This window comes from Sinohyriopsis cumingii, chromosome 8 (genome assembly GCF_028554795.1).
Source record: "Sinohyriopsis cumingii isolate HCF-2022 chromosome 8, ASM2855479v2, whole genome shotgun sequence".
In the NCBI taxonomy this organism is placed as follows: Eukaryota; Metazoa; Mollusca; class Bivalvia; order Unionida; family Unionidae; genus Sinohyriopsis; species Sinohyriopsis cumingii.
In genome coordinates, this window is record NC_142968.1 from 91,328,144 (window position 1) to 91,340,191 (window position 12,048).

The 12,048-nt window shown below is 34.5% G+C and overlaps 1 protein-coding gene across 4 annotated transcripts in view; it reads left to right on the forward strand.

Annotated features, from left to right (window-relative positions):
* The window catches only part of LOC149794136 (acidic leucine-rich nuclear phosphoprotein 32 family member A-like), a 43,674-nt gene extending 31,885 nt beyond the window's left edge, over positions 1-11,789 (forward strand). For 2 of the 4 annotated variants that reach the window (XM_089968192.1, XM_089968190.1), the window contains exons 8-9: positions 1,325-1,427; positions 9,984-11,789. In XM_089968192.1, coding sequence (XP_089824318.1) covers positions 1,325-1,427; positions 9,984-10,054 — 174 coding nt within the window. In that variant the 3' untranslated portion in view covers positions 10,055-11,789. Of the gene's footprint in view, positions 1-1,324; positions 1,428-9,980 lie in introns of all 4 variants that reach the window. The other 2 variants (XM_089968191.1, XM_089968189.1) reach the window with 1 other exon arrangement.
* The last annotated feature ends 259 nt before the right edge of the window (positions 11,790-12,048 follow it).

Consider the following 12,048-nt stretch of genomic DNA (forward strand, 5'->3'; position numbering starts at 1 on the left):
TGAATGATGCCAAGTTGACATTGACTATTCCATCATAGCAGTTAATTTGGAAACCTTGTTGTCGTTAAGAGAAGAAATTGTCTTATCATGAATTACTGGATGCTCTTTTGAGCCGGTAGAGCATTGGTTGCTTGAAGGGACTCTTGGTTGTATGGACTAATTTAGTATTCTGCATGTCGTGTCAAGTCTTTATTTATCCATTAGTACATTATCGCATGACCTTAGTTGCTGGGTGGAATGTTGAGGAAGCTTTTTAGTTACCTCTCTTAAGTATGACCTTAAATTCAACATAGTCGCTTGGGTTATAATTCATGGATCCTTCCCAGGGGTATCTAGGAATATTGAATTTGTAAGTATCATTTTCACATCTTTTGGCTCGGAGTTTTCTCGGGAAGTAATAGAGAATCTTATCAGTAGAAGATGCTTATAATTGATAATAACTGAAATGTTTTTCTTAAATATTGTATCAATGTTTTTGTGTTGTTTTTTTCTCTCGTTAGTTTCATCTATCTTGTCTTCATCCATGTCTTTTTCCCCCACATACTAACTAGTTGTTTGCCGTCTACAGTTACCAGACTTTAAGGATGGCTTGCACTTTGGCCTAGAAAAGAACCCCAAAACTTCATGGACTGCTTGCACTCTGCATTAAAACTTGTTACTAAATGCTTCTAATCAACTTTTTGTGCTTTGGATGGATTAAAAAACGTTATTTTTGCATTTCATAAACAGCAGCTAATTAGATAAGTGTTACATAGTAAGACGCCTCTTTTGATATTTGTGTTTTGTTTAGGTCCCTGTTGTACTGCCTTATAGCAGTACCGTGTACCAAGCTCAACTAAAATCTGAACAAGAACACAGATTTCAGGAATATCTCGAACTTGGCAGCCCATTCTGACACCTTTCTATGGCCTAAAGTGTTTTTTTAGATTCCTTTGAGCTTCAGTTAAGTGAAAATTGGCTAGGAGGATGATAAATATCTTGAATGAAACGAATCCATCTAAATACTTGATTCAGTATTTGTATGTCTTACATACTTTAACTTAATCCTGTTTTGGACATCTTGTTCCAATGATAGTCGACCTTGAAACACGCATCACCTTGCCTTTGTTTAGGCAAAATGATGGCAACATAATAAACATAAATATCAGGGGAGGTGTCTTACATTATAGGACTATCAAAGTTGGCTTTTATATGGACATTTAATATCGAGTGTATAGTTAAGTCTTGAGTTGGTTTTAGCAAGTTGGATTGCATAGAAAAATACAAAATACTCAGTAAAGTGTGTTAAACAAATATGATTTCTGCTTTAAAATGTTTTTTTCAGGATGAGGAAGACTTTGACCCAGAGAATGATGATGAGGAAGGGGAAGATGATTTAGGAGAGGAAGAAGAGGAGGGAGAAGAGGAAGAGGAGGGTGAGGAAGAAGGTAATATTGTTTTTTGATGTGGAGTTTTATTCAGGTTGGCTTTTATCTCATTTGGTCTTTGACTAGGATTCTTGTTCATACATGCCAGCCTTTTGCTTCTTTAATCTAATTATGTTTTTTGTTTTCCTGTTTTTGGTTCACTAAATGTTTAAAAGAAAATACATTTTAAAACATAAAATTTTTATTATGGTATCTTTAACTCCACTTGTGTAAATTTCATTAACTTATTCCTGTAGGGTGTTTTAAAGTATTGTCTGGTTATTACTCAGTTGACGGGTAAAAGAACAAGTGCAGTTAAAACAAACAGTAGTAACACGAATTTATATTCTTGGATTCATCTGGTCTGTATTTTCTTTTGGAGTAAATCAATGCAAGGTGAATTGTAATGTACAGTTAGGGACAATTTGCTACCAATTTATCATAGGAAGAACATGGGAACATGTTTTCACTTAATTCGCTTGAAGAAATGAAGGGGTGTCAAATTTATTTAATTTAGGGTGCAATAATGAGTGTTTATATTTGTGACCTGTTTACAAATTCCCATATGATTACATGCTGTTTTTAAATTTAATGTCGTTAAATCAGCCTTTGGCATAATATCTTAAACATAAATATAAGTTCTAACCAGAATATTTGGTGGGTGCAGTATAGATCATTTTGGTGCTTGCAATAAACATATATGCTGAGTTAGTCCAAACGTTCAATGGATTAGATTTGTCTAGTAGATTTATATTTTCAAATTCGGCTCGATATCCGTATCTTTCGTTACATAGAAGGTAGGAAAACCAGTATGTCCAGTCTGGTTGGTCCCATTCTGCAACAAACCTTGTAATGTATTCACTCTCCATATATTAGCCCACGACTCTTGTAAAGAGTATTTTGATTGGTCAGAAGTTTAAATTCTTCCAATGAATCTTTGTGTAAATAAAACTGATGGCAATGGAAAGAAGATACATGCTTACAAAAAATGGCGTCCCAAGTTGTTGAGAGAGACCATGACACAGGAAGTTTAAATAAAGGTTTAAAAAATGCATGGGAATGGCTGGAGCAAAAAGACAATGGAAATTTAGTTGGTCAGTTTATAAGAAAACGGAATGTTCGATGACTGGCATTTTGTGACCTATGCAATAAAGATATAAATTACGGAAGTCATGGTTGGAAGAATCTGGAACAGCATGAGAACAGAAGTAGCCCTCTGTCAGAATATGTGCACTGCATGTCGCCAATACAAGCTGGAGCTTGAAAGTAAAAAGGCTGTCGTTGAGAAGGAAAAGAAATGATTGCACATTGAGCCAACAACATAGCTGCCAACCCTCACAAATTTGGCTGAATATCACGACTTTGTCAGCGATTCACTTATTCCCACCTCAAGCCAAAAATTCACGAATTCTCCAGTTCTCAATTATTTTAAATCTTTAATAAAATAACTGATTTCCCGTTAAGCACTAGTCGTGATATTCGCAGTTGCCAAAACGGTTTGGTACTGCAGGTTATGATATTAGTAGATCTACCACCTGGTAATACAGTTGGCTCAGGAGCAAGCATTTTAGCCTATTTTAATCTATATTTATAAGAGTAATTTTACAAATGCTTTTGAGAGAAACTGGGGCCTGACTGGAATTTTGCTCTGCACATGCATCACCAACACTGATTTGAGTTACTGTTCAGCATCACATGTAAGATCTTGAAAATGTCTTCACAACCAGGGAAAAAGAAAAGTATTGCTAAAAAAGTGCAGTTTAATTTGGATTATTTCAAAAATTGTCCATGCATTCTGCCATTAAACATTGATATTCATCATGCTTTTTGCACTCAGTGTGCCATTGCAGAGACGATGTGAGGAAGCACGTCAGTTGTAAAAAAAAAAACACGTAGAAGTTTGGAAAATTTAGAATTCACAGATTTTAGCTCTGGAATATTGTAAGCCATCGGTGGAAGACATGCAAGCTACCACCGCTGAAGCATTATTTGTGAGTTTTCTTGTCGAACACAATCTACCTTTATCAGCTGGGGACCATGCTAAACATTAGTTCTGACAAATGTTCCCGGACTCAAAAATCGCTTCCAAATTTTGCTGTGGAAGTACCAAAAGTGCTTCAGCTCCTATGCGTTCCTAACAGTGACAGCGTAAGAGTATTTTCTCGCGTGAGGAAAAATAAGACAGACTTTAGGGCCTCCTTATCTGCTGAAAATTTGTCAGCAATTTTAGTCACCAAGATCAACCAGCAGGCAAGAAGTCTGAAATGTTTAGAAAACAAATTTACGATCAAGCAGTTGAGGAAGTTAAAGTCTGCCACAGTATCATGTCTTGATAAATAAATATTTCTGCATATATGTAGTGTTTTAGTTTTATTTTGCGATCTTGATATAGTGTAGTATTGATGGACAGAGTGGATGGAGTTATTGTCGTGGTATTTTTCACTAATTCATGTCCAGATTCACTACTTTTTATCCCTATTTTCAATAATTGTGAGCCTGGAGGTTGGCACTTATGCAACAAAATCATTGGTGACAAAAAGGAACACTAAACAAATCTTTGATCAAGCCGCAAAAGGTTGAAAATTTTTGGCAAGTTTGCTACTTTTTCAAAATGATTATTTTGTTATAAATTAAGATCATAAGTTGCATCAGGAGCTGACCCTCGAAACCTCGTTGGGGGTGGACCCCCCCCCTTTTTTCAGATTTTCAAGTTTTTTTTATTATTATGGAAGACCAAAATCATGTCTGCTGGTTGTAATAAAAATACAATAATGAATGAACAGAAATTTCTCCATATTTTTATATTCTGAGAATAACTTCTGGAGTTTTGTTGGTGTTTTTTTTTTTAAAAGTATCTGAATTTCATTTAATATAATTGAATTTCTGTACAAGAACATTAAAAAGGACGTTGTCGATATCATATGACTATTGGATTTCCAATGTCATCGTTTGAGATTTGTGACGTCATGTGACTAGTAATGCAAATGGTGAGTGCAGGGTCAGGTTTCATCTATGCCATAGTTTCGTCTAGTCTGTCAGAGATTAAAGACAAAACATTTCTAATACTTGCCATTTCTGAGAAAATAAATAATTTTCTGTTTGATGTAGGTACGAGTCGATATAGCGTAAGTTAAAATTTGCTAGGCCCACTGGTAAGTGACTACCATATGTTGCTATGAACTGTGGCAGCAGAACCAAATTTTTGATGTGCAATTGCAATGACCCCACACCCAAACCTAAATGTCCAAATATAAAACATGGAATGGGAATATTTGGAAGAAACCCAGATTAGAGAACACACTGCTATTCATTTTAAGCCAAACTTGTTGTCCAAATTTTTTAATCTCAGGGTTGAAATGAAAGTGGTTATCCCTTGTATTTATAAATTTTTTTTAAAAAAAAGCGATACAAGCCCCTGTATTGATACAGGCTTGGGAACTGGTTGAGCATTGTACAAGAAGACTAATTGATTTTACAGAAAATTCAGTCCTTTATGGAACAGTATATAATTCTAAAGATTTTTTGTCAAAATTTAAATTGTCCCATTTGAAAATGTGTTTTAAGTGGTGGATTTTTAACCAGCTCATCTTAAGAGTATGTTGTTTGAAAAATCTAGTTCGAGATTTTATTGGCACATATAAATTTAGGGTTAACCTCTTTGCGTTACAAGACAAGATTTTAATTGCCTGCATTCCTTTATCTGTCTATATATGTATGTATGTGTGTGTGTGTATATATATATATATATATATATATATATATATATATATATATATATATAATATAACTAATTTGTTCAATATGTTGTTCCCACTTGGCAACATTATGCAGGTCAGCAAAATAATGTTGGAATTTGTATTCTGTACATTGAAATTTATAGGAATATAAACTTGTTTTCTGTGATGCATTTTGTGGTTTTGTACATGATCCTCTTTTCTAACCTAGATGTTTTGGAGAGTCTTGAAAGGATATTTTAATACGTGTGTGTATGTATATACAGTCAAACCCACTTATCTCGACCTCGGTTATCTCGACAACCCGCTTATGTCGAGCATTTTGGTCCGGTCCCGAAAAAATTCTTCTTTGTTATGCTATTTTTTACCCGCTTATCTCGACCTCTGTTAAGTCGATAACCCGGTTATGTCGGGCATAAGTTTCGGTCCGAAGTAACATGTGGACCCGCTTAATTCGACGAAATGCAACTTTTTAACGTCAATCTCACAGAAATTGTACAAGAAATAGTCAGCAAAAGCGATCGATTTTCAGACACAATTTTGGTCCGTTACGGCAGTAGTCACTCGCATTGATGCCTGCGGGGTAAGTAGTCTACTCAACATTAACTTGCTTTAATAAATACTCTTTGTAACCCATGCTAGCGAAAGGAGTGTCATTTGCACTCACAGTCAATGTACATGTACATGTATTTTCAAAAACATTTATTGATCTTTATCTGCGAGATACTGTCATATATTAACCTGGATATAATACAATCTTGGTTATTTTGCACCTAACACCGCGTTATGCGTGAATGGCGGGTGCCTGAAAGCAATCGGTGGATGTTTCTCTCTCACTCTCTCGTTTGTGATTTTCTTTGATCCATTTTTCAATCTGATAACATATTCAAACCTCTGAGTACAACCAAACATGATTTGTTTTTCAATATTCACATCAATTATAAAAATGCGTCATGTGTTATCTGACATAAGTGATGCACACTACAGTAATGGATGCATACGCTACATGTGATATAAGGAGTTCATAGATATATTTTTTCTTTAATAAATTACTTATGATGATAAAAAAGGAATAAATGATAACAACACCAGGTTAGTTCATTTCATTTTATTATCAATTAAGCGTTTTGTTTATTTTATTGTAACATGCAGTGGGAGGGGATTCCAGTAAACACCAGCAAGAGACAGGAGTAATGCTCAAGGACATTTTTAAAATTACCGGTTTTTATGAACCCGGATATCTCGGGACCCGGTTATGTCGACGATTTTTTTACACCCCCGACGTAATCGAGATAACCGGGTTTGACTGTATGTATGTATATGTATGTGTGTGTGTGTGTGTGTGTATATATATATATATATATATATATAAAGTAGTTTTACAAATGCTTTTGAAAGAAACCCTGGCATAACTAGAATTTTTCTTCACATATCTGCCACCAACATTTATCATTGGGTATTTCATCTTGAAAACGTCTTCACCACCAAGGAAAAAGAAATGTACAAAAAGTGTAGCTTGGAATTTACCAAAAATTGCCTTGTATTCATCCATCATATACTGATATACATCATGCTTTTTACACAGTATGCCACAAATTTTAGTACTGGGCATGGTTTCAGAGATGAAGCACATTGGTAGCAAAGAGCACATAGAGTTTGGGAAACTACATGAGTGTTGGAAATTTTGCGACTGAAAGATTAGCATATATCATAATTAGCTTGAGTTCAGTTTTCCGTGCATGTGCCTACACAAATCATTCACTGTTTGATGTTTCATCTTCTGGATTAATACCATTTTGTAATTAAGCTACACTGCAGTTAAAATGTTTTCATCTCCAAGGAAAATGATTTGTATTCCACAAAAAAGTGAATGTATGGATTCAGTTATCAAACATCGATGTTCATTATACTTTTCACACAGCGTTGTGCCACAAATTTTACAGTTGGAATGTGCACAAGGGCTGGTATTGTTGCTTATAATTTACCTGTCATACATGTAGTAATATCATGATATATTACGTGTGTGACAGATAAAATGTAAGCAGCAATACAAAACCTTGTGGCATGTGGCAGAACAAAAAAGCACACTGTTATAGCACCCCCAGCAGGTTTCACTTTTGGAGTACTTTAAGATACCTAGTGGAGTTCTGCATGCTACCAGTGCTGAAGCATTTTTGTTGAACATATTTGAGTGAAATTTACACATGTAGACCAGTTGAAGTGAGTGTGGAATATAAACAATTTTTCAGTATATTTTGTATTTGTAATCTGGTTCTAAACCATATGAATTTTGCCCTTTGTGACAAGAATTATTACCAACTATTGAACCAGGTTATTAGTAAAAAAATATCTTTTTGATATCTGCTGTAAATATGGCACGTAATATACAGATTACACTCAAATTATACTTGACACTTGTATTAGCAATAATTATGCATGTACCTCTCAAGGGGCTTGGCATTTCAAATTTCAGAACAGAACTAGGTTAGTACAGGGTTCCTTCGCGGGTCTGGAATTCTGGAAGAAGTATAAAATTCAAAAATGGCTTTTCCAAGCCTTGAAAAAAAATGACTAAAATGTCTGGATAAAGACGTTTTTCACTTTCACATGATGCCATTAACACGCTTTCTCTTCGCAAAGTTTAATTGTCATGTTGGGTCCTGGACAAGACATTCTGTCATAGTTTGAACCATGCATCAAGGAAGTTTTACAAATGCATGTTTAAAATACGGGTTACATAACAGTCCTAAAGGCTGAATCCTAGTGCGGTTCAATATAGATGGTTCAGTTCAGCAAATTGTAACCTACTGGCTGGTGATAGTGAAGGCAGTTTATTTTAAAGCTACAAATTACATCAGATTATAAGAACTAGATGAGTGTTTTAGCTGATGGAGTTTTACTGAAATTGAGCTTTGAACTGAGTGGGTCATGCATATAATCAGAACCGGAACTGACATCATTTTGAAAGCTCAAAAACCTGTTACATTGAGTATGTATGTCAACTTTTTGACCAAAATGGGCACATCATATAAAAAGTTCATAACCTTTCAAACACTAGATATTTAATTTTAATAGGTCTGATCACCAGTTTAAGAGGTGTAAACTTTTGGACTATTCATTTGGCAACTGTTGGCAAAAATCTCTAGATTTATAAACATGGATTAACTCCTCATTTTTGTGGAGTGTTTTAAAGTATTGCTTGGATATTTTATTTATTACCGAGAAACAAAAACAAAATCAAATGGACATCTGGCCAGTTTAATTAAATTTTGATGGAGTGAAATGCCCACAAAAGACATCACAAGTTCATGCTAAGCCACAAGAATTTCACATTTGGATGTCATAAATATTTGCTTTAACTGAAATTCTTACAAGAGTAAGTAGAAGTACATGGCCATATATATGAAGTGATTTTGTGGTTTCTGTAAACTAGTATAATATATTTACGGGCTAGTTTGGAGTAGACCTTTTGGTTTCATGGGTAAAAGGGGATTCCCAACAAACAGTTCACTGATTTTCAATAATGTATTGAAAAGAAAAAGTGAAATAATCCCAGCAAAAGAAAATAGTTCTAGGTTATCTCAAGACCCATGTCATTAATTTCTATGCCCTACTATAGAACTGCCAAGCTGTGTGATTGTGGGCTTTGAACCAAATGGAGCATAGGTTATGTGGTTCCTATGATTTTTTTGTACCCAATGCAAGATTTAAAAAGTTTCAAATATATTTATGAGATTGTATTTTATGCCTTTTCTCCATGGTCTTGTTTAATCATATCTTTGGGGAATAATGGTTGAATACATGAACTTTTATTATTGAGATCTGTTTAAGTATTGCGGAGTTTTGGAGGTATTGCAGTTTAATTGTTTCCTGGAGGGTTATAATAATTTGATCCCTCAAATTAGCCATTAGAGACATGTCTAAAGTGCAACCGCTGTATATCATCATGAAACAAAAGATAATATCTTTAGGGAAGGTAGCTAGAGACAGAAAGTAGAGATGCCCATCATCCCAAATTGGGCATGAATGTCTTGAACAACCAAGCCAGTTCATGAATCGAGGCACTGTAGAAATAAAATTCCTCTCCCTGAAAAGAAAAAAATTGAGCTGAAGCGATATGAGATATTTTCAGTTATTTCTGCTAATTTGTGAGTATGATCAGTTTTCAGCAGATGACATGCTATTCAGAACAGTTTATTCATTTGGTCGTTTCCAGTCATTTCTGGTAATTTGTATCATATGATTAGTTTCATGGAAAATTATAAGTCAGTGACATATGTGTTTATTTGTGGACTGTGATTGGTAGTATTGCTATAAACCTTTTCATTCTTGACATTAAAATGCCAGACATTGATTAAAATACAGAATTGTAAATAGTGTTTAAAAATTGTTCAGAGGCACGTTTTTTTAATGATTTTGTCATTCTTATGGTGTCCACATGGATTTTGTTTCTTCTGCAGTATGTGTCAATACCTTGTCCAAAATTTTCTTGGTTGGCAATGTGCATCTCTGCCTAAAGACCAAAAGATAATCACTTGAGGACAAGACTAGGTAGGCTGAAATATCTAATGGTTTCTGCAAATTAAACATGGCACAGAAGTTTGTGATTCAGAAATAACCAACTTAATGTCATTTGCAATGGTTTAGGTGTCTGTGGGCACTTGAGATTCAAGAGACTGGCAATTCAAAACTGATTCTATTTCAAATCCGACAAGTCCTTTGAAATCTGTAATAGCTGGGTATTTGATATTCTGGGTGTTCACATTTGATGCTCTCGTACTATTTCACCTGCACACCATGTTGAAAATGGTCTGTTTAACCTTTTTTCTTCTTATTTAAGAAGAGGAGGCAAGCCCAAAGAGAGGAAAGAAGAGGAAACTCGAGCCTGAAGAGGGAGAGGAGGAGAATGAGTGAAAGTGATAAACAGAAATTTGTAATAAAATCTTCAAACGTACAAAGAAACAATCTGCAGTTATATCATCGTGGTCGCTGTGGTCACAACTAACTCGTTATCTTGTCTGAGGGAAGTGGGGCTCATTCTCAATATGTTAATTTAGAAATATTCCATCATGATCACATAGTGCGTTGTAGACCAGCAACCTTGATGTTTACGGAAAGAAGCCTTTGTGTTGAATTGCATCCACACAGATTAAGTCTAATGATGAATACTTCAGTCCATAAGTGTTAATGAAAATTGCATCTACTTTTGTATCTATCAACATGACTTGGAAATGCCCGTGTACTTGGAGTAAATAAAATGCGTTATGACTTATTAATACCTGGAAAGCAGTTTTAACACTTGTTTGAATTACTGTTCTGTATTTTTAACCAGAAAACTTTGAATTTAAATGTTCTATTCAAGGTTATTAATTTCTTTTCATTTTATAGAAGAGCTAGTTGTGACAAAGATGGGGCAGCAAAATTGCGATGGGTAGAAGGAGACTGCATAGCGAAGCTATCAATTGCATATCAGTTCCTTAGTAGTCTAATATTTTGGTATAGACAGACGCCAATTATTCATTCAGTTATTTTTGGTTCTGTTTTGTCTGTATATAAAAAAATTTCCCATACTTTTTGTACAAATACTTGTGTTGAGTAGGGCATCCATTGTATAGAAGATATTCATAGGAATCTATGCAGTCACTTTGAAGTGTATCAATCTTGCTCTTTTTGAGGCATGGTGGAAATATTTTGCTTTTTTTTCATCCAGATCTTAAATTAGAATTTGTGTAAAACTCACGATTTAAAAAGATAGAAAACTAGAAAATATTTTAGAAAGAACAGGACCTGAAACTTGAGAACCTGGAAATAGAGATTTTCGCTAAAGAGAGCTTAGCTTAGTAATGTCTTCCGTGTTACTGACAAAAGAAGTCATGATAGTGCACAAATGATAAATACATTGAGGTTTTTTTAAATGCCATAAATACTTAGCAATGGACAGTACTGCATTTATCAGGGTCCATTAGCAAAGTTTTGATGTTACAATGGAAAAGTACAACTGCTTTTGTTTATTTAATGAGGGTATGGAAGAATTTTGACTGCCTAAATATGGTAAACAATAGGACTAGTTGTCTTGATAATGAATAGGGTGGGAGTGATCATTCAGATTGTTTGAACTGTTCTGCGGTATTAACAATTAGGATCGAGAGTACCAATACTTTATGGGCATTATTTTGAGGCCATGGTAATTCTCCAGTGGTTGGCAGTCTTGTTTCTTAATAAAATCTGTGCAAAGCATTTTGAATCAAAGTGGAGTAATTCAACTAAACTTCTGTGTTTAGGCTTTGCGGGGACTTTATACAACAGAAGGAAGCACAGATGCTAATCAATTGAAGTTAAGAACATGGATCAAAGCTTTTGCAGTCTTACACTCATTTTATAGCAATGCATGCATCTTCATGGCACATAAACAGATACTTTCCACACTAGTAAGAAATGAATATATTCGTACAATACAAAGCACACTAGGAAGACTGTGTACATATATTGTGAATAATTTTCATTTAGAGATTGCTAAGGAACTGAAGAACTGTATATACTGTATAGTTTCACAAGAAGTTGTTATCCATTTATGTCGCTCCATAAAGAATCAATTTACCATCTGCTGCTCATTAAATCATGTTTAGTATTAAATCCATATTTCATTTGATGGCTTTTGTTATTAGTGTTTTGTGCCATCATTTTTGTTTAGCCTTCCTTGGTGTAAGCACAGCATAGCAATCACTTTTGTGTCTGTTTATATATATGCTCACACCCCAGATTAAGGTCAGTGTTAAAGATCTTTAGAACATTAAATCTTAGTTTTAAAATGGTTTTAATTTTTTTTTCTTCTTTCTTTCTTGCTAAATAAAAGGCAGGCATGGCAATAAGGAAGTCTTGTTTCATTCATTGGAAACAGCGTGACAGAA